Source organism: Pelophylax lessonae (assembly GCF_965119305.1).
Source record: "Pelophylax lessonae genome assembly, chromosome: 2".
In the NCBI taxonomy this organism is placed as follows: Eukaryota; Metazoa; Chordata; class Amphibia; order Anura; family Ranidae; genus Pelophylax; species Pelophylax lessonae.
In genome coordinates, this window is record NC_138769.1 from 224165013 (window position 1) to 224187683 (window position 22671).

The window sequence follows — 22671 nt, forward strand, 5'->3', positions numbered from 1 at the left end:
CACAAGTCGCTCCGACTTAGAAAAAGGGTCCTGTACTACTTCGGGCGACCTCGGAGCAACTTGCATAGACTTCCATTATGTTAAGTCCCTGCAAGTCGCTCCGAAGTCGTGGTGCATGGTAATGCACAAGTCGCCCCCGAAGTAGTAAGGAGTCGTGTCGCCTCAGTGTGAACCGGCTCTTAAGAAAAATCAGTAAATAAAGCTGTGTTCACTTTGATCATCTGCAAAGAAAAAAAAAACCTTTACATGCAATTGAACAATTGAAGTCAACGCAGCTTCACCTTATTTACTAAACTATATGAACATGTCTTTTGCTAAGTAAACAGAGTACATTCCTTTAGAAGTCAATCCACAGTATCCATGTCACATTGAACATTTAGTCTGCACTGTTGCAGGTTGCAAAATGAGTGCCCTACATATGAATTCATTGTAACTGTCATTTAACATTTACTTTATTCCCTCTTGAGCCTTGCTATTTTCATTCATTAAATAGCATGTTTCAGGTCAGGCAAATGCTGCTCAGTGGTTGTGGAATGAAGTATGGTTCAGGGTTTCTGAGCCTGTGCATCATAAAAATTATATGCATTGTGAAATGTACACTTTTTAATATATAACACATCTTGTACCTAGCAAAAAAAATAAAAAATACTATTGCAAATGATCTTACTCACCTATACAAGTCTGAGTATGAAGATGGTTGTATTTTCTTATCGTCTGGCTGAAGTCAGGATGACTTGTGAGCCCCTGTCTGTGAGTCTTAATGCATCGTAGCAGTTCATATAATACATCACCTAAAATGTAAAAAAAAAAAATCATAATAATATAATTATTTATATATACATACATATGTAAGTAAAATTAATCACAGAAAATCTTCAAAGAATTCTATAGAACTTTAGTAGCGCAAGGTTGGTGCCACCCTCCTATCATATAGTGCAAACAGTGCATAAATAGCATATAAAGAACGTAAAAATTATAAAATAACCATCTGTGACCATACAGCAATAGTCCTTCACAAGTCCTTATTTAAAGTCCTTAAAATATTTATGTCACAGTATGACGAGGGTCCTGTCGGTGTCAATGTAGGGATCACCAGAGAATATCACCACCACCAGTGCTGGGGAGAATTTGGTGAAAAATGCACACTCACCTGAGAACCATGCCTAACCACTCTCATGGAATAGGCTACAGATGCATAAATGGATAAGGTCAATCCCTCCTGGTATCTCTGGCTCCTGCAAAACTTCCTCCTGTTGTAGCGAGTGTTGACTTCACACGGAGATGGTGACTGGCCTTAGAACACACCGCTAGTCTTTGGCCCCATACAGGGGTCAGGCTCCTCCGAAGTAAGGGTGCCAGGCAGGCCAGACAAGGTTGTTAGCAGCTCGTGTCTCAGCTTATCTGAGAGCTTCCACTTGCTACACAGACAGTTAGAGAGTGTCGCTCTCTCTTCTACTCACTCACTTCCCTGACATTTATGCACTGTTTGCACTATATGACAGGAGGGTGGCACCATCCTTGCGCTACTAAAGTTCTATAGAATTCTTTGAAGATTTTCTGTGATGAATTTTACTTACATATGACTCTAGTTTTAAGTAGCTGCACTATACGTTATTTATTTGAAACATCTTGTAAGCGCAGAGGATCACATTTACCTATTTGTAGTGGTGTTTTCTGTGGTATTTCTATATATATATATACATACATCCATATAATTCACAGAGAAATAGAAACTCCTCACTATTTTGGCCCTGATAACAGTTGTCCTCCTCCTGAAACTTTTCATATAGCGGAGTCCTTGGGTTTCTTCTATCTAGTTGCGGAGTACTACGTAGATGTGTGTGTATTCCTATCTTTGTGTCTTTGTGCACTGTCAGTGTTTTCTGTGGATCTATTGTCTTTGTCCTGTGTAGGGTGCTATTCATACTCTTACACTTGTTTACTTTTTGGCACATGTGTGGTGTTTGGTCTTGCATAGTGTTTTTTTGTAGCTGTGTTTTAATTTTTCATTTTTTGCTTTGTTGTCCTTGCGCATCACTTATCAATTTAATATTGTGTTTTGTTTCTAATTATGGGTGGTCCATTCCTACCTGGTGATTGCCATGTGCAATGGTGGCCATCTTGTGAGTGCTGACAATATGCTTTGTTATGTCCACTTTTTCTGCATTGGCCTTTTTTTGTGCATGAGCCATTTCTGTTTAGCTTTATTTAAGCTTGAGTGTTGTATATTTTGCTTTTATTTACCCTTGTGATTTGCTCATTTTGTGATCTTTGCTTGACTTCTACCCTATGTGTGTTTTTTTTCCTTTGCACTGTGTGTTGTCATCACCGGAGGTAGTTGTTGATGGGTGGGACTTTAGGTTTCACATCAATCGAGTTGGCAAATACAAATACACACTGTGAGTGCAGGACAATCGGTGGACGCGTTTCACGACTGGATATGTCGCTTATTCATATCCAGTCGTGAAACGCGTCCACCGATTGTCCTGCACTCACAGTGTGTATTTGTATTTGCCAACTCGATTGATGTGGAATAAAGACACTCCTTTTCTTTGAAGTTATCGGAAGTGCGGTCATTTCTTTTGTTTGAAGCTACCTTGGATTGCGGATCCGACCAGCACCTGATCCCAGCCTCACCTAGAGCGGTCTCCCTTGTTTGGATTCTGCCTATTCTTCTGGGACTTTAGGTTTATTTGTCTGCTCATTTCCATGTTGTAGTGTCTTGGGAAAGATGGACTGAGCTTCATCAAAATGTCAACAATAAAAATGCGGCTGTTTGGATGTACCTCCACTGCAAGACCCATGAGTACCTCTATACCTGTTTTGGATTTACATACATATACAATATTTAAAAGAGAAGTATAAGGGTTCACAAAAAAAAAAATATATGTATATATATATAAAATTATTATACACACCTAGGTGTGGATGCAGCATCGGTCTGATGCTGCAGCTGTCCCCAACCCGCTCTAAGACCAAGAACTGAGCAATCAAACACTGCTGATCAGCTCTCAGTCTTCAAGCTGCAGATTGCTGATGACTGTCAGTCACCGGCTCTCTGCTCTGCCCCTCCAGCGCTCACTGGAACGCTGGGCTGTGGAGCAGGTGGGAGCAGCTGGCTCAGTCCCCCAGCAGCTCGCTGAGAGGCTGAGCCGACTGCCAGTCCAGGCATCTGGGTAGATCCCCGACCATAAGGTCGGTATCTTTTCAGAACCTGGTCCAGCTCTGTGTGACGTCAGCCGACAGAGGGCTTTAGCCAGCTGTTAGCCGAAAAAGAGTCATAGAAGTGCAGAACGAACTACACTCCTGTGATCTATTGGAGAAGTACAGACCAAAAAGCTTTGGCTATACTTCTCCTTTAATAGACAGAAAATTAGAACCTCTTCACTACTTTGGCGCTGTTAACTGTTGTCATATGTTGCAGCAGTGATTCCAAAAGAGTAAAGCTCACCATATACTATGTAATCTGACTGTACAATCTTCTTTAGATCTACCAACAAGTATGCATCACAAGGGCCTGTCTGATTTGAAACAGACAAAATGAATGATATTATTTTGTCATCATATTACACTGGTTTGGTCAATTTAAGGAAGATTGTACAATCATATTTTAGTGTACACACTACAGTATCTTCATGGTGGCTTGGTGGGTGGATGTTTCCCCCTACAGATTCATTTTTTAAGTTCATGGCAAAGTCTAATGCCTGGTACTGCGGGCTGAACGGAAAAAACTGAGGAGCTCGCTGTACTAATCATGCAATGTTAGTACAGCGATCTCCCCCGCTGACCTATTGTGTTCTGAAAGGGGGGCGCCCCCCCTTGCCGGAACACACCGGTCAGCGCTTGCAGCCACTGGCTGCCAGTGCTGACTTGATGCTGATCGGCTGCTGGTTTTTCAGCGTGCCTGTTCGACAGAAGCCAGACTTTAGACCGGCTTCTGTCGGACCAGCTGTTGTACATGCTGGCTGAATGTCGCCCGGTCTCTGTTGAACCAGCCAATATTCGGCCAGTGGGTACTAGGCTTTACTGCACACCGTGTCTAATTTTGTAGGTGGTGCAGTTGGAAGTTCCAAGAACATAACTTTATACTTATCAATATTAAATCTCATTTGCCACATAGTTGTCCAATTACTGCATTGAGGTCAGGAGACGTCCTGTAAGGATGTTATTCTACTGCATAGTTTGGTGTCATCACTTAAATGGTACAATTAATCCCAGACCCTTTATTATATATATATATATATATATATATATATATATATATATATATATATATATATATATACATATGTGATAACAAATAAGAGTCCTAACACTGAACCCTGGGATTCATCACTCATAAGCTTAGACCATTCAGAGTATGAATCATTAATCTCTACTCTCTGAATATGAATATGGCCAATGTTCTATCTATCTACAAACTACATTTTGTATACAGACTTTAACTTACACATTAGACATGTGTAGGGAACTTGCCAAATGCCTTTGCAAAATCCAAGTACAGTATACTATATCCACAGCCACTCCTTTGTTCACATTTGTGCTTGCTTCCTCATAAAAAAAAAAATCAGAGTTGTTTGGCAACTTTGGGCTTTCATGAATTCATGCTGACTATTGCTTATATCATTGTTTTCTAGCAAAAACAATATTTTAATAATATATCCTGCACACTTCTAGTTTGTGGCTAATAGAGCAACGCGAATATTTGAGCCCCTTCCTAGGTATCCTTGTAGCTGGACAGACATGAAAGACGACTCAGCTTCTCTTCTCTTTTTTTTCCTCACTACTATGTCCTGATTAATCAGTAGAGGCCCAGGACCATTACTCCTTAAACAATTTTATTCGTTTTGGCCCAAGTGATTGTGCTACACCCTGACCTGAAGATGACCACAACTGCCTGGAATGGCAGTGGCCTGTCATGGGTATCCTGTCTCCGTTCCTCAAGATTAAGCCTGCGTTTAAACTAGATGTGGTGCGCATTCACAACAAATTTGCTGCGGATTCGGCACCGCATCTGAATCACAACCCGTCCATGTGTACAGATTGCTGAGTGTATGTTAATTTAAGGACACCTCGCAATCAGTTTGCAAATCGCAGCGCGATTTGTGGAATCCAATCGCATGGTTGTTGGCACCCATGCGATCCAATTCTGGTGTAGACAAAAAGGGTCCTGCACCAGTTTGGTGCGAATACGGAGTAATTTGAGCCATACAAATCCATGGCTCAAATCGCACCCCAGAGGCACCGCATGTAATTTGCACAGGAATGTACTGCAATTCCTGTGAGGATTACATGTGGTGTCCCGCACTGCAACAGTGTAAACCCAGGCTAAATGTTTTTGTTAATTTTCCATACCTCCAGATGCTACACATGATTACACATTGCAGTGTACAGTGCAGCTCACTTATTTTTGAATGGAAAACTGAAAATGTTTAGCCAAAAAGATCTAAGGCTGTACCGACTTCAGTGCCACTTTCATGTCATGTTTGCCTGCTTTACCTTGTACCGTGTTTTGCTGCATAGTGATGTTTGTCATCCATAATGACTTGCTTACATATCATGTATACCGTGGATACTACCTTTACAGTATACTTAATTGAATTGATGCACCGTTTCTGTATGTGCTTTGTTTGACTTGTTGGCATTCCTGTTGAGTGCCCTATTGTATGTATCTTGTTTTTTTCCTTCATCAATAAAAAGAGTTAAAAAATAAATAAATAAAATAAAAAGAATGGCACAGCTAAGCCCCCGTTCACACTAAGCGCCGGTTCACATTACCGCGACGCTACTTGCAGGGGCAACCTCCGAGATCGCGGTGCGAGCAGCGCGCCGCGACCTCGGAGCGGCCGCCACGGACTTCATAACATTGAAGTCTATGGCGGTCGCCTCCTGGTCGCCCCAAAGAAGCTCCGGACCCTTTTTCTAGGTCGGAGCGACTTGTGTCGCTCCTATTAGAACGGGTCCGCAGCTTCCCTATGGGAGGCGACCTGCAGCGACCTGTGAGGCGACCAGGTCGCCTCACAGGTCGCCCCAGTGTGAACCGGCACTAAGGCGACCTGTGAGGCGACCTGGTCGCCTCACAGGTCGCCGTAGGTCGCCTCCCATAGGGAAGCTGCGGACCCGTTCTAATAGGAGCGACACAAGTCGCTCCGACTTAGAAAAAGGGTCCGGAGCTTTTTGGGGCGACCAGGAGGCGACCGCCATAGACTTCAATGTTATGAAGTCCGTGGCGGCCGCTCCGAGGTCGCGGTGCGAAGTAGCGTCGCCCCTATGTGAACGGGGCCTAAAGGATCTTAGAGGATGGTAATTAAAATTCATCCCCAAATACAATGCATGGAGTCACTTAGATCTGCTTTTCAGGTGAACAGCATAATCACACATAACGGGATAAAGGTTAAAATGGTTCTAAATTCAGGACCCTGCATTCACTATATCTGGTCTCCCACAGTACACAGAACATGGAAATGCAATTATTTTAGTAAGTATAAACTACTAAATACATTTTCTCATCGGTAGTATATAGCAGTCTTGTGATTTCTATCAGTGTCTGGTTAAAGCTTTTAAGAGGAGTTTTCATTCTACTCGGACTGTCCTATGAGGCTGCAGGGCCCCTGACCCTCTGTTTTGACTTTGATGATTGGCCCTGTGTAGGGATGCACCGATCCGACTTTTTTGGACCAGATACCGATACCGATATCTGGCATTGTAAAATCGCCGATACCGATCCGGAGCTACACACAAAGCAAGTGGCTGCAGTACAGAGCAAAGCCACTGCTTCATGTGTACGGCTCCTCCATTCACAGGCGGAGTGCATCTGATATCACTCCGCCTGTGAGCCGGACCTATACAGGAAGTAGCGGCTCCCATCCCATACTACTACTGCACCTAGTAAGGGATGGCTGAGCCGTTACCAAGCAAAAACCGGATCGGCCAGTGGATCGGTCAATGTTATCGATCCCCCGATCCATCTAAAATGGCCAAATCAGCGCCGATATCCTATCCGAATATCGGATCGGTGCATCCCTAGTCCTGTGCCGATCATATGCACTTTCCCAAGTAAAAAAATATCTCTAGCAATATACAACAAACTGAGCATGTGCAAAGTGTCTCCAATGCTCTGTTCTATAAGGAGATGGTTTAAGGACAATGCAAAAAGGGGAGGATCAGAGAAGACAGGATCAAACAGCCTTTTTACACAATGCGGAGGATTAACCCCTTAAGTTCCACAGTAAGTATAACAAGCATGTTGTACTGCATATACAGACTGATTTTACTGTTGTGGGTTTAGTAACACTTTAAAGTGTAAGTCCAGGCAAAACCTAACTAGCGCTTAACCTTTTCTTCTTAACCCTAATCTGTGTAACCCTGTAAAGCAAAAATTGCTGTACTTTCCTATTCTGCAACCAATCCGGTCCGGTCTCCAGCGACGAAAAGTCTTTGCAGGAGAGGACCGACAAAGGCTGTGAAATGCCTGGGAAGTGACAACACCCACAGAGTTACTATGGGGCTTCCGTTGTCGGCTGCCTCTCCTGCACCCGCCTCCACATTGAAGCCACCGCTGACAGCTGAAGCAAATTTTCGATAAGATATATTTATTGGTACAGCAGTGCCAGGCTAATGACAGCTTCCAAGTTCATCGGCTGGGTCCGGAGAACACACACACAGATGGGAGTAAGACTCGACTGTCCTTTGTGTGTATGTCTGTTCCCATGGAGGCAGACAGGCATTCCTGCAACTGTGGGCTCCCCCCTCCATGGCCCAAGTGGCCTGACAGCAGCACAAGGCCGACAGGCACTTGCCACCTGCTAAGTTCGGCGGCGGGATGCACACAGGAATCGGGACTAATGCTTGGCTGGGGCTGGGTCACTGGGCAGGTAGGGCCCCCCCGGACAACTGCCCTGCGTGCCCATTCGGTAAGATGGCCCTGCAAGGGGTATTACCTTTCAACAGGGTTAGATAGATTAGGTTTAGAATGTGGCAAAGTGCAGGTTTAGTGTTAGTTAGATTTGCCTGAACTTCTACTTTACCACGTGCCGACCAGTCACCATAGCTTTACTGTGGCAGGTCGGCTCTATTACGCAAAACGACATACCTGTACATCACTTTGTGTAACAGAGGGGGGAACGCGTGCCGCTGGAGCCATGCACACGCGTGGATTGGCCAGAGTGGGAGCCAATCAGTGGGTCCGGCAGACGGGATTTCTGCCAGCAACCCGCGATTGCTCCCCATGTAGACAGAACGGCGGTCTGCCAATGTAAACAAGGCAGATGCTGTACTACTGTCAGAGATTAATCTGTGTTCCTGCTATTTAGGAACACAGAAAAAACTGTTTCTGTGTTCATCCAGAGAGTTTTTTTTATTGGGAATGTTTTTTCAGAATTGTCGCTCTTTTTTTGTTTATATATCGCAAAAAATAAAAACCGCAGAGGTGATCAAATACCACCAAAAGAAAGCTCTATTTGTGGGAAAAAAGGACATCAATTTTATTTTGGTGCAGTGTCGCAGGACCGTGCAAATGTCCGTTAAAGTCACGCAGTGCCGTATCGCAAAAAAAATGGCCTGGTCATTAAGGGGGTAAAACCTTCCGGTCCTTAAAGCGGAGTTCCGGGCACAAAATCGGTATTTTTTTTTTGTGCCCCTCCGCTAGCTACACATAACCTGAAAAGGAATTGGATAGTTATTTTTTTTTTTTTTTGTACACTCACCTTGTAATCAAAGATCCTAAATACTCACCTCAGGGTACTTCCTCCTCCAGCGCCGAGGCTCACCCCGTCACTTCCTGCCTCACGATGATTCCTGGGAGCTGAACGTCATCGCTCCCAGGAATCAATGCGACGGCACCGGCCCCGCACGTCTCTTCCGGGCGACGCCGCATTCCCCTGCTAAACAGGAAGTGACGAGAGGGGCCGGTGCGGCGCATTCTGGGAGAAGAAGACGCGGAAGAAGACAACGAAGAGGACCGCGCCGGCTTCAGCTGCCCACAAGAGAGATGGAAACGCTGTGGAAGAAATTTTCAAAGTAAGTATTTCTTCTTGCAGGTAAGTGCGAACCGGGACAGATCAGAGGCTAGCCATTGTGGAATGTGCTAGCCCTGACTGTCCCGGGGGTATGTTCATCAAAAAATTAGATCTGTGCCCGGAACTCCGCTTTAAGTGGTTAAGTTCTACAGCTCTAAAGTGATTGCACATGCAAACCAAAAAAGATCATCAATATTTATTTTGATGTTTTTATTATTCATTTTTTTCTACTTCCCAAAGTCTAACAAGAACCTTTGCAATAAAAATGCAAGCAATGAAAATGATTTATTAATTATTATTTGTGATATGTCATTGGGGACCTTACCTGAACTTGGCGAGCGGGATTTAAAATCTTCTTTAGTAAGAATGCACAGGGCTCTTCCATTCAGTATGAACTTGCTGTCATCTGTTTTATCGAGAGAATATTCTTCTTCTGCCCATCTTAGCCAGTGGATGACATCCTCTTTACTCCACAGGGATGGATGAATTCCTGATAACCAAAGTATGACTTAGTAAACTGTCTGGGCATGATAGGCTACGCTTTTTATTTAGTAATCAATAAGCTTTCAAAATCTACCTGATTATATAATGTCACATAAAAGGAAGTAATGAGTATATTATGAGCATTGGCATCTCAGCTATAGTTTGTTGTAAAAATGATCATGTCACCTGATGTTTGAATTGGTGTGTTCAGGTCCTTCTTTTAATCTTGACAATTATAGACACATTGGGGTTGATGTACTAAAGGCAAATAGGCTGTTCTCTTTGGAAGTGAAGTTGATTTGCCCCAGAGCTTAGTAAATGAGGTGAAGCTCTGCTGACTTCCATCATCCAATCGTGTGTAAGCAAAAAATAGTTTATTTTCCCTTTCCCGTGATTTGGTATTTGGGGTAATTGTTTGCAAAGGTAAAGTTTCCACATTCACAAAGATCTGGGGTAAATTCCCTTGCAAAGTGAACAGAATATTTGTCTTTATTAATTTAACTCCCTTAACCACTTGCCGACCACCGCAAGTAGATATACTGCGGCGGTTAGCCCCGGCCAGGCAAAGTGACGTACCGGTAAGTCACTAGCCTGTCACCGGTTTGTGAGCCAATAGCGATCTCACTGCGATTGTCGGTAGAGAGGAAGAAAGTCAGGCGGCTTATGTAAACAAGCCGCCTGTCATTCTCCCCTGTGTAAAAATTGAGATCAGACGGTTCTACTATGTAGAACCATTGATCTCTGTTTTTACAATAGTACACATGTCCCATCACAGTTAGAATCACGCCCCTAGGACACACTTAACCCCTCCCTCTCCAATACAGTTAACCCCTTCCCTGCCAGTGTCATTTTTACAGTAACAGTGCATATGTATAGCACTGATTACTGCAGTAATGTCACTGGTAACCCCAAAAGTGTCAAAAATGTCAGTCAAGGGTCCGATCTGTCCGCCGCAATGTCGAAGTCAGGCAAAAAAAATCGCAGATCACCGCCATTACTCGTTAAAAAAAAAAAAACACCAAAAAATGACAAAAATCTTTCCCTTAGTTAGTAAACGAGATAACTTTTGCGCAAACCAATCAAAATACGCTTTTTGCGATTTTTTTTACCAAACATATGTAGCATAAAACAAATTGGCCGAAAATGTTAAAAAATTTTGATTTTTACATTTTTTTGGGGGGGAATTTCATATAAAAAAATGTGAAAACTATTGTTATTTTTGCAAAATTTACGCTTTTTTTTGTTTATAGCGCATGATCAAAAAATCGCACAGGTAATCAAATACCACCAAAAGAAAGCTCTGTTTGTGGGAAAAAAAGGACGTCAAATTTGTTTAGGTACAGCGTCGCACGACCGCGCAATTGTCCGTTAAAGTCACGCAGTAAAAAATCGCAAAAAAAAACCCTGGTCAGGAAGGGGGTAAAATCTTCCGGGGCTTAAGTGGTTAAGACTTCATGTAATAACATGCAGAATCATGTGTAGGGCTGAAACAACATCGATTATAATCAATTATAAAAATAGTTGTCAACTATTTTTATTATTTTTTTTATTATGCCATATGGGACTATAAGAAGTGTAGCCGGTAACCTGTTGTAGCTGTCTGGCCTTATCCCAGACTTTCTGAAGAAGTCTATAGGTAGGGCGGAGTTTGTTAGATTTAGCAAAGAGTTGAGCCTCCAACCCCTCAGGAATGCCGTGGGCACCTGTGAAATGCCCCATCAGTGTCAGAGCAGGGCCACCCCACGTTCCAGCCACAGCCCCAACCAAGTGCTGCAACTATTTTTATTATTGATTAGTTGGTCAGCCAATTAGTTGGCCTGCATACAGAATGCATTATTTGTTGACATGTCAGTATACAGAGTGCAGCACACATACAGCTCAGTACAGCTTAAGTGCCTGAGAAGTTGTGAATGTGTGAAGAGCAATGCCTCATGGGACATGTAGTCCTGGGGAGGAGAAATAACTGTTTTAAAGTGATTCTAAAGCAGAAGTTTTTTTTAACGTTGCCATAGGAGCAATCTATACCATACTTTGCAGGTTGCTTTAGGTGAACTCTAGAAGTGCCGGCGGGGGGACCCAGAAGAGGAGGATGGGGGTTGCTCTGTGCAAAACCATTACACAGAGCAGGTAAGTATGACATGTTTGTTATTAAAAAAAATAAACAATGTTTACAATCACTTGAGTGCCGGTTCACATTTGTGAGATGCGGGAACGCTGCGAATATGCAGCATGATCCCGTATCGCATCCGCACCTCTGGCAGTTCACACTGCCATATGGGATACGCAGGGGGTGTCAATTAAAAGCTAACGACATCCCCCAGTTGCGATCGCATATCGCAGTGCGATCTGAAAGTTTGCACAGAATCGGATCGCACAAGTGTGAACCACTATGCGATCCGATTCTGCTGTGGTTAAAAAAAAAGCCTCATGTGCGAGTTTAGTGTGGATGCGGTGCGAATTCAGCCATACAAAGTGTATGGCTGAAATTTGCACTGCACATGAAATCGCATGTAATTTAGGAGCAGTGCGCTCCGAATTAAATGCGATCTCCGTGATCGCACAAATGTGAACCGGGGCTTAAGGCCCCTTTCACACATGCGGACTGTTCAGATCTGCCTGTCAGTTTTTCAGGCGGATCTGACCGGATGCCCCATGCATCTCTATGGGGCAGCGGATGTCAGCGGAGTCCGCTGACATCCGATCCTGTCCATCAAATCCGGGCGGATGGAAACCCTATTTTCAATCCGTCTGGCGGATCAGTTTGGATGAGAACGGACAGGCGGTCCGTTCTCATCCGATTCCCCCATAGGGGACAACGGGGATCTGACACCTCCGTCTCCGCGCAACAAGTGGAGACGGAACTGTCATCCGCCTGCTCAGTGGGGATCGGCGGATCGATCCCCCGCTGAGCAGAAAACGGAACGGACAGGTGTGAAAGGGGCCTAAGGGCTCTGTGCAGGGAAGATCAGCATCTGAACCCAGAAAAGCTGGAGGTAATATAAAAGTATTACAATTCCATTTAAAGTAAAAGTTTACCAGTGTGGTGCAATATATTCAAAAGGAATATATCCCTGTAAAAAGGTCTCAGCCTTTAGTATTACTTTAATATAAAAAATGTATCCCAGTTAAAATATCTACTTCTGGGTATATTTATAACTACATACTGTATATGATATAAGATATATAATATGAGTTACGGCAATTTGAACGGTTCCATTGCCGACAATGGGGTCTACTTGTCATGCCATTTGGAACTGTCAAAAGGTATGGCAAATCATACCTGTGTGAAGGGGGGCTTATAGTAGTTAATATCTGCTGTACTATAAAGGGCTCATTTTTGTAATAAACACCATTATGACAGGTGATACAAAAAGCATGCTGCTGCTACTAAATGTCTTAGTGACAGCAGGCGCAGGTAGTTTGTATCAGGCTACCTGCCTATAACAAGAGTGTCTGTCATGCAAAATAATATATTACAATCCTGTCTAAAAATCTTCAAAACAGTGATTTAGGCAATTTTTTCTTTTTTTCATTTTTTTTTTCCTTTAAAATAAAAATTTGATCTTGGAGTCTGATGATATGTATGAGATTCAAACTCTAATACATATACATATATATCTTCTGTCTGTTATTCTCAGAGTGGATTAGATATTTTGTTCTCTAACCATTATTATTTATTTTTATGACACAGGATTTTTATAGGGCCAGCCGTTTACGCAGTACTTTACAACATATACAGTGGGTACGGAAAGTATTCAGACCCCCTTAAATTTTTCACTCTTTGTTATATTGCAGCCATTTGCTAATATCATTTAAGTTCATTCTTCTTCCTCATGAATGTACACATAGCACCCCATACTGACAGAAAAACACAGAATTGTAGACATTGTTGCAGATTTATTAAAAAAGAAAAACTGAAATATCACATTGTCCTAAGTATTCAGACCCTTTGCTGTGATCAGCCACAGTGATCTTTGGGTTCTTCTTTACCTCTCTCACCAAGGCTCTTCTCCCCCGATAGCTCAGTTTGGCCGGACGGCCAGCTCTAGGAAGGGTTCTGGTCGTCCCAAACGTCTTCCATTTGAGGATTATGGAGGCCACTGTGCTCTTAGGAACCTTAAGTGCAGCAGAAATCTTTTTGTAACCTTGGCCAGATCTGTGCCTTGCCACAATTCTGTCTCTGAGCTCTTCAGGCAGTTCCTTTGACCTCATGATTCTCATTTGCTCTGACATGCATTGCGATCTGGAAGGTCTTATATAGACAGGTGTGTGGCTTTCCTAATCAAGTCCAATCAGTATAATCAAACACAGCTGGACTCAAATGAAGGTGTAGAACCATCTCAAGGATGATCAGAAGAAATGGAAAGCACCTGAGTTAAATATATGAGTGTCACAGCAAAGGGTCTGAATACTTAGGACCATGTGATATTTCAGTTTTTCTTTTTTAATAAATCTGCAACAATGTCAACAATTCTGTATTTTTCTGTCAGTATGGGGTGCTATGTGTACATTCATGAGGAAGAAGAGTGAACTTAAATGATTTTAGCAAATGGCTGCAATATAACAAAGAGTGAAAAATCTAAGGGGGTCTGAATACTTTCCGTACCCACTGTAGCTGTGTATTTAAATTTACCACTGCATATAGAGACTCAAGAATGAATTGTTTTTTTTTTTTAAACATTACATATTAACTAAATTATACACCACACTTTTTTTGAGGTATTTATCTGATTATTCGATTCATCGAAACAATAATCGGCTTATGCCTCGTACACACACACCGACTGTCGGCCGAACGATCGGCCGTCTTTTGTCCAGTGTTGTTGTGTTGGTTGAAATGTGCTCTAGACTGCACACGAATTTTGTCGGCCAACAACAACCAACTTCAGAAGTGATGTCATGTTCTGGTTTACTTTCCGTGTGTTTTTTCTTCTCTGAGCATGCCCAGTCTTGCTCATCTGACTTTTGTCGGCCGAAATCTGTACTGACTGACGAACAATCGACTGTTCTGGTGACGGCCAACAACAATTTTATAGCATGCACACCAGATTTTGTTCGGCCGAAAAGTCGCAGTCGGTTGTCGGAAGCATCATACTAACAAACCGACAATCGAAAATTTACGGCCAACAATCGGTGCGTGTGTACGAGGCTTAACTAATTGATTATGAAAATAATTGTTGGTTGCAGCCATGTGCATCATGACAGCAACCAATCGGAAATCATTTTTGTCAGTTTAACTGAAATAAACAGTAATCTATAAAGCATTTTATTCTGCATTTCACTAAATATAACCCTTTATATAACTAATGTAGGGTTTGTGCTTTATATTTAGCCACTAGGATTGCCAATATGAGTTGTATACTCACTGAGACTTCCAGGCACTTTACATATTACTTCTTCAATGAATGAGCAATGTGACCGGCGATGATCAAGTAGTCGCTGCTGAAAGTGTGGAAGTACTGTTAACTTTGTTGAAAGCTTTTTCATTGGTCTGACCTGTTGAAATTTAACCATGATTAAATATATTTGATCAAACAGTACACATAAGTTATTTTTAAAGATGAACTTAACCATACTTGAAAATGTTTTCTAGAAATCCAGAATATGATCTATATAATCTTTCTATGTATGTAATCTGGATTTTCTTTCAATTCCTTTTTAGAGCTTGTGTACAAAGATATTAGTATGCATCTGAACTACTTTTCTTCCTCAAACAAGTCAAAGTGAATGTGAAAGCAGCTTAAAGCAACAATTAGGCAACTCGGGAACAGCTCAAAGCACCTCAAAATCACATAAGGTAGCTAAAAACTAACTTCAAAGAATAACCAAAAGCATTTCTTTTACATTTTGAATAGAGTTGAGAGGGATTGGATCACCCATCAGGTTTTTATTGTTGTTTGTGCCTGTTAGGGAGATTCACCCTCTCTATATTTCCTTTTACTGACGCCATCACCAAGAGTAAAAGTTGTTCAGGAAGGCCTGGAGCTATGAGGAACTAATGAAGCATAGGGCTGGCATGACAGGGTGAAAGGGGAACCAAACAGCATAGAATTAATGTGTTCAAAAGGGAGAGGTGTTGCCCGCACGTTTTTGTGGGAGGCAAGGTCTGTGGATGGATTGAAGGTCTGTATCAATGTCAAAAAGGAGGTGGGGTAGTTCTTTGTCAGGAATGGGGGCTAGTGGTTCGGCATTTAGAGTTGGAGCAGGAAACCTGGCCCTACCTGAGAGAGGCTGGTGTGTATTTAAAAGCAGTAGGTACCGATCTATGGTTTTTAGGTCTGGAAGATGGTGTGCAGCTTGCTTTTTAAGGTCTGGAGGGGTGCACAAGTGTAAGGCATTACACTTGTGGTGCAGTGGCGGTTGGGACCCCTTGGATTGTGTTTAAAATCTGTTGGTGGGGTACAAGTGGGGAACTATCGGTTGGTATGGTGTCCTCTGGTTGGATGTGATCCAATAAGAGGGACCAGTTAGTGGTAGACCTGTAAGGTCTGTGAGGAAGTGTTAATGTCCCCAAGGCGGTGTTTTGCGGCCGGGGACATCTATCTTTGGTTAAAGCGGAGTTCCACCCTGGTTATACATTTTTTTACAAAAATACCCCCGGGACAGTCAGGGCTAGCACATTCCACAATGGCTAGCCTCTGATCTGTCCCGGGTTGCACTTACCTTTCAGGAGAAATACTTACCTTGAAATTGTCTTCTCCAGCGCTGCCATCTCAGGTGTGGGCAGCTTGAAGCCAGCACGATCCTCTTCCGCGTCCTCTTCGGTCCTCTTCCTCCTTCTTCGGTCCCACGATGCACTGCACCGGCCCCGACGTCACTTCCGGGTCGCGCGCGTCATCCCTCCACAGCTTCTGGGCATGCCCAGAAGCTGTTTAGAAGGGAATGACGCGCGCGCCCCGGAACTGACGTCGGGGCCGGTGCAGGCGCAATGATTCCTGGGAGCGATGACGTTCAGCTCCCAGGAATCATTGCAAAAGCCAGGAAGTGACGAATCGCCGTGGCCGCCGAGGGGAGGAAGAAGGAAGTAAGGTGAGTATATTTTCTCTAAAAGGTAAGTGAAAAAAAAAAAAAAATTGCGATTATCCATTTGTTTTTCAGGTGACCGGGAGCGAGAAGATGGAGGTAAGTATAAATTTCGGGTGGAACTCCGCTTTAATGTTAATATTATTTATTGCTTATTTTGTTTAATAAAAGGCCTGACGGCCATTTAACTCCACCTTGTGTCATGCGTTTTTTTAGGGGTAAAAGGGGGCTGGAGTATGAAGAAGTTTGGTGGCGACCTCTGAGCTACGCTAGTCAGGGCATATTCCAAATACTCTGGGTCTGTAATTGCACTAAGGGGTATGAAGTAACACTTCTACAGAACGGATAACTAGGCAAGACAAGGATGATTAATATAATTGCTATGGGCAACCAAGTGAAGTAACAAGCTATAGCAACCAGTCATTAGGCATGGTACCTGGTATGGTGACAGGTCCTCCGGTAGCGAGGGGGGTCGGTGTTCTGACTCCCACCCTTGCAGTCCATTTGCCTTGGTAACCGGGAGCAGACTAGTGTTACAGAGACCTATGGCCTGGTCACTGGTATGGGAAGGACAGAGTTAAGTGGGAGCACACATGAGGTCCGTGCTAGGTGCTTAAAGGAGACTCTATTCTGTTACAATGAGTAAGGTAACAGAGGTACGCTGGACTGGTAGAGTGGGTGCAGGCTCAGCCCGTCCCTCCAAATGCAAACCTACAAGTTACAGTGTGTGGAGACATGGGACAAGTCTCTTTTCAGAGGAACTCTACTTTAATTGCTGTACACAGCGAACGCTCATCTCTAAGTCAGGGAACTGCCCTAATGTTTAATTCTTCACATGACCGCAGTCTCTGCCTGGTCCCGGGCATTAATGAGCGAGCTCGGCGTGAGTGTTACCCCACATGTACGGTCGCAGTAGACCCCGCCGACATGTGTGTGTTTTCATATGTGTATTTTTTAAAATCATTGTCTCCATAATTTTCAAAGCCCTTTAGACTTTAGTACCTAGGAAAAAAAGTGATACTACTATTCCAATATTATTAATATAATATATATATATATATATATATATATATATATATATATATATATATATATATATATATACATACAGTATATATACACACACACACTCACCTGCCACTTTATTAGGTACACCTGTTCAATTGCTTGGTAACACAAATGGCTAATCAATCACATGGCAGCAACTTAATGCATTTAGACATCTAGACATCAAACCGAACTTGATACTGGTGAAGGAAGGGGATTTAAGTGACTTTAAACATGGCATGGTTGTTGGTGCCAGATGGGCCGGTCTGAGTACTTCAAAAACTGCTGTTCTACTGGAATTTTAATACACAACCATCGCTAGGGTTTACAAAGAATGGTCTGAAAAGGAGAAAATATCCAGTGAGCAGCAGTTGTGTGGATGAAAATGCCTTGTTTATATCAGAGGTCAGAGGAGAATGGACATACTGGTTCAAGATGGTAAAAAGGCAACAGTAACTCAAAAAAACATTTGTTATAAACAAGGTATAAAGAATACCATCTCTGAATGCACAACACATTGAAGATTGAAGCAGACTGGCTACAGCAGCAGAAGACTACACTGGGTGACACTCCTGTCAGCTAAGAACAGATAACTGAGGCTACAATTAGCACAGGTTCACCAAAATTGGACTTAATTGTAGCTGCAACATTCAGATGGCAGGGTCAGAAGGCTGGTGGTGGTGTTTTGGTGTGGGGGATATTTTCTTGGCACATTTTGGACCTCTTAGTACCAATTGAGCATTGTTTCAATGCCATGGCCTACCTGAGTATTGTTGCTGACCATGTCCATCCCTTTATGACTACAGTGCACCCATCTTCTAATAGCTACTTCCAGCAGGATAATGCACCATGTCACAAAGCTCAGATCATCTTAAACTGGTTTCTTGAACTTGACAATGAGTTCACTGTACTTCATTGGCATCCACAGTCACCAGATCTAAATACAATAGTGCACCTTTGGGATGTGATGGAACGGGAGTTTTGCTTTATGGCTGTGCGGCCAACAAATCTGCAGCAACTGCGTGATGCTATCATGTCAACATGGACCAAAATGTCTGAGGAATGTTTCCAACACCTTGTTGAATCTATGCCATGAAAAATTAAGGCAGTTCTGAAGGCAAAAGGTGGTCCAACCCGGTACTAGCAAGACGTACCTAAAAAAGTGGCAGGTGAGTGTGTGTATATATATATATATATATATATATGTATACACTGCTCAAAAAAATTAAAGGAACACTTTGAAAACACATCAGATCTCAATGGGGAAAAATATCATGCTGGATATCTATACTGATATGAACTGGGCAATATGTTAGGAATGAATGAATGCCACATTGTTTGATGGAAATAAAAATTATCAACCTATAGAGGGCTTAATTCAAATTGAAAAAATGATGTAGTAGGCTAGTCCATTTTGCTGAAATTTCATTGCAGCACTAAAAATGGTCCTTAGTTTGTATGGCCCCCACGTGCTTGTATGCATGAATGACAACTTCAGGGCATGCTCCTAATGAGATGACGGACAGTGTCATTGGGTATTTTCTCCCAGATCTGAACCAGGGTATCACTAAGCTCCTGAACAGACTGAGGTGCAACCTGGCGGTTTCGGACGGACCGAAACATAATGTTCCAGAGGTTTTCTATTGGATTTAGGTCAGGCGAGCGTGGGGGCCATTCAATGGTATCAATTCCTTCATCCTTCAGGAACTGGCTGCATACCCTCGCCACATGAGGCCAAGAATTGTCGTGCATCAGAAGAAACCCAGGACCCACTGCACCAGCATTGGGTCTGAGAATGGGTCCAAGGATTTCATCCCGATACCTAATGGCAGTCAGGGTGCCATTGTCTAGCCTGTAGAGGTCTTTGTGTCCCTCCATGGATATGCCTCTCCAGACCATCACTAAATCACCACCAAGCCAGTCATGCTGAACGAAGCTACAGACAGCATAACGTTCTCCACAGCTTCTCCAGACCCTTTCACGTCTGTCACATGTGCTCAGGGTGACCCTGCTCTCACCTGTGAAAACCACAGGGTGCCAGTGGCAGACCTGCCATTTCTGGTGTTTAATGGCAAATGCCAATCGAGCTCCACAGTGCCGGGGATTGAGCACAGGACCCAGTAGAGGATGTCAGACCCTCAGGCCACCTTCATGAAGTCTGATTCTGATTGTTTGATCAGAGATATTCACACCAGTGGCCTGCTGGAAGTAATTTTGTAAAGCTCTGGCAGTGCTCATCCTTTTTCTCCTTGCACAAAGGAGCAGATACCGGTCCTAATAATGGGTTAAGGACCTTCTACAGCCCTGTCCAGCTCTCCTAGAGTAACCGGCTGTCTCATGGAATTTCCTCCATGCTCTTGAGACTGTGCTGGGAGACAAAGCAAACCTTCAGCAAGGCCCGAAGCGAAAAAAAAAAAAAAAAAATAGCGCAGGGCAGACATGACCATGTGAAGAGGGGAGACAGGGCAGGTGTGAGTTAAATTAAATTGTTTTGAGTTGGGGGGGTATTCAGGGATTGGTGTATCAGGTTTGGGAGGGGTTGAGGTACAGTTAGGAGGGGTGGCCCCTCAGATTGGAGGTCAGTGGAAGTTCAACGGACGAAGGAAGAAGAAGCTTGGTCACCCACCTTTTTCACTGCAGAGCATCTCACCTCAGCTTCCCTGGTCTGTGATGGCGGATTTGGACGTTTTGCTGGAGCAAATCAAGGCCGCTGCCGCGGTGAAGGGGACTGAGTGGCTCCGGTCCCAGGTCTCCACGTTGATGGGGGTTCAGGACTCTGCACAGGATTCGGAGGGGCTTGCGGTCCCGCGGGCTCGGCGGTCACGGCCGCCGGAGCGTTTTTCACCGGACCCTTCCCCTCGAGCTCAGCGTCATCCTAGGAGCCCCGACAGGGACCCTTCAGGGCCGCCGGCTAAGCGTCCTCCTGCTGCGGCCGTGCGCGCCTCTGGGAGGAATCCTCTGCATGGACGGAGCTCTGGGGGTAGTGGGGGGAGGCGGCCTTCGGTCTCTCCCCGTCCCTCTCGCCGGGGTGCTACTGGACTGGCGGGCTCCCCTACTGGCGATGCTCCGGTCGGAGGGGTGCCTCGGCGTGGGAGCGGCTTCATGGCGGCCGGTGGCAGCAGTGATCGGCGGGACTCGGAGTCGGCCTCGGCTGGGCGCAGAGAGTTGACGCGGCGGGGCAAGTCACGTGGCCGGGTCATCGGAAGTTCGGCTGGTTCACAGAGGTCTCCGTCGGGCGGAGCTGGAGTACGGGGGCGTGGACGCCTGTCGCTCGGCTCTGCAGATGGCGGGAGTGCGACACCTGGTGGACGGATGTCGGCGGTGCCCGGGGACGATCGTTCGGAAGGCGAGGTGTCCGGATCGGATGTGGAAGAGGATGTCGGTGGTCGGTCGGCGACGAGGGAGGCTGGATCGGCGGCTGGGGGCGCCCCCCCTGGGCAGACAGGTGAGGTCACAATTCCTTCTCTGGCTTTGTCTGATTTGCGGGGCTTGTTTGATGTGGGGGGTGGGAGTGCTGGAGGGGCTCGGGGGGTGGGGGTGTCCCGGCCAGTGGGGGGCGGGGACCCCGGAAGGGGGTGATGATGGGGGTTTGAGGGGCTTCCTCCTGGGTCTACGGGACCTCTTGGGGCGTTTGCCCCCGGGGGACGGGGGCCGCTTGTCTCCAGCGGCGGCTTGGGTGCCTCCGGCGGGGGGCTCGGGCACGGAGCCGGGGGGGGCCCCGGGGCTGGCGGGGCCGTCTTCCACAGTTGCGGGGGGGGCTGGGGCCCCTCCCCAGGTTGTTGGTGCGCCGGCAGTGGTGGCAGTGACGGCCGGGGCGGCGGGGGACAAGACCGGGACGGCGAAGGAGGGGAAGGCGGACGCTGTTCGCCTGGACGATTCAGCGAAAGGTGAGGTATATGTTTGTTTTGAGGGCCCATTGGGGGCACATTTGAAGCAGGAAGTCCGGGAGAAGATCTGGAAGGGTGAGTACGTGGAAATCTTCACTCTGTTGCCCCTCGAGAAGTTTCACCTGGACAGGGTTAAACCGGAGGAGCGCAAGAAGGAGGACGAGGAGGCGCGACGCTATCGGCTTATCCCTCGGACCTTCGCCAATTGGCTGCAGGCCTTTGCCATTCTGGCGGGCGTCATAGGGGAAAAGGCGCCGGAAAACTGCTCGGCCCTGTTCTGCTACATGGACGCTGTAGGGGAAGCCTATCGGGTTTACGGGGGGTCGGCCTGGCTGCGGTACGACGAACAGTTCCGGCAGCGGAAGGCGGTTAGGCCGTCCTTGCGGTGGGACCACAAGGACATCAGCCTGTGGATGCGGCTCATGTCGTCTGCGAAGGCTCCGAATCAGTTTTTTCCAGGGGGGGCCGGTGGTTCTGCGACCCCGGGACAGCCGGCCGCAAAGAGGAGGGGTTTCTGCTGGCAATTTAATGAGGGTTCCTGTAAGTTCGGTGGCACATGTCGCTTCAAACATGAATGCTCCGGTTGCGGAGGTTCCCATTCCTTGGCTCTGTGTTTTAAGTCCGGAAAAGGGCGGTCTGGAGAGCCTTCGCACAAAGGGGACGACGCCGGTGAGGGTGGAAAGGCTGCGGCCTTTTCTAGATAGGTACCCCGATAGGGCGGCTGCCCGACTTCTGGGGGAGGGTTTTGCGGTGGGTTTTCGTATCCCTTGCTCTTTGGCCTCGGTGCCGCCGGTGGCGAGGAATTTGCGTTCAGCATTGCGCCACCCTTTGGTGGTGTCGGATAAGTTGCACAAGGAAGTGGCTCTCGGTCGCATGGCGGGCCCGTTCTCGGAGGTGCCGGTGCGTGACTTGGTGGTTTCGCCGTTGGGGGTGGTTCCCAAGAAGGAACCCAACAAGTTTCGCCTCATTCACCACCTCTCCTTCCCAAAGGGTGGGTCTGTGAATGACGCCATCGACCCGGATGCCTGTACGGTGTCTTACATTTCCTTTGACGCCGCGGTGGCCTGGGTGCGACATTATGGGCGGGGGGCCTTGATGGCCAAATCGGACATTGAGGCGGCGTTCAGGTTGCTCCCGGTTCACCCGGACAGTTTTCGATTGCTGGGCTGCCGGTGGCAAGGGGCGTATTATGTGGATCGCTGCCTTCCTATGGG

At 45.5% G+C, this 22671-nt stretch overlaps 1 protein-coding gene across 2 annotated transcripts in view; it reads right to left on the reverse strand.

Moving 5' to 3' along the window:
• LOC309545260 (transcription factor ETV7-like) overlaps nucleotides 1-22671 on the reverse strand; it is an 89266-nt gene that overhangs the window by 25677 nt on the left and 40918 nt on the right. For both annotated transcript variants that reach the window (XM_082244399.1, XM_082244398.1), the window contains exons 2-4: nucleotides 14867-14996; nucleotides 9343-9507; nucleotides 672-791 (exon numbers count right to left, since the gene is read on the reverse strand). In XM_082244399.1, the coding sequence (XP_082100525.1) occupies nucleotides 672-791; nucleotides 9343-9507; nucleotides 14867-14996 (415 nt within the window). The remainder of the gene's footprint in view (nucleotides 1-671; nucleotides 792-9342; nucleotides 9508-14866; nucleotides 14997-22671) is intronic.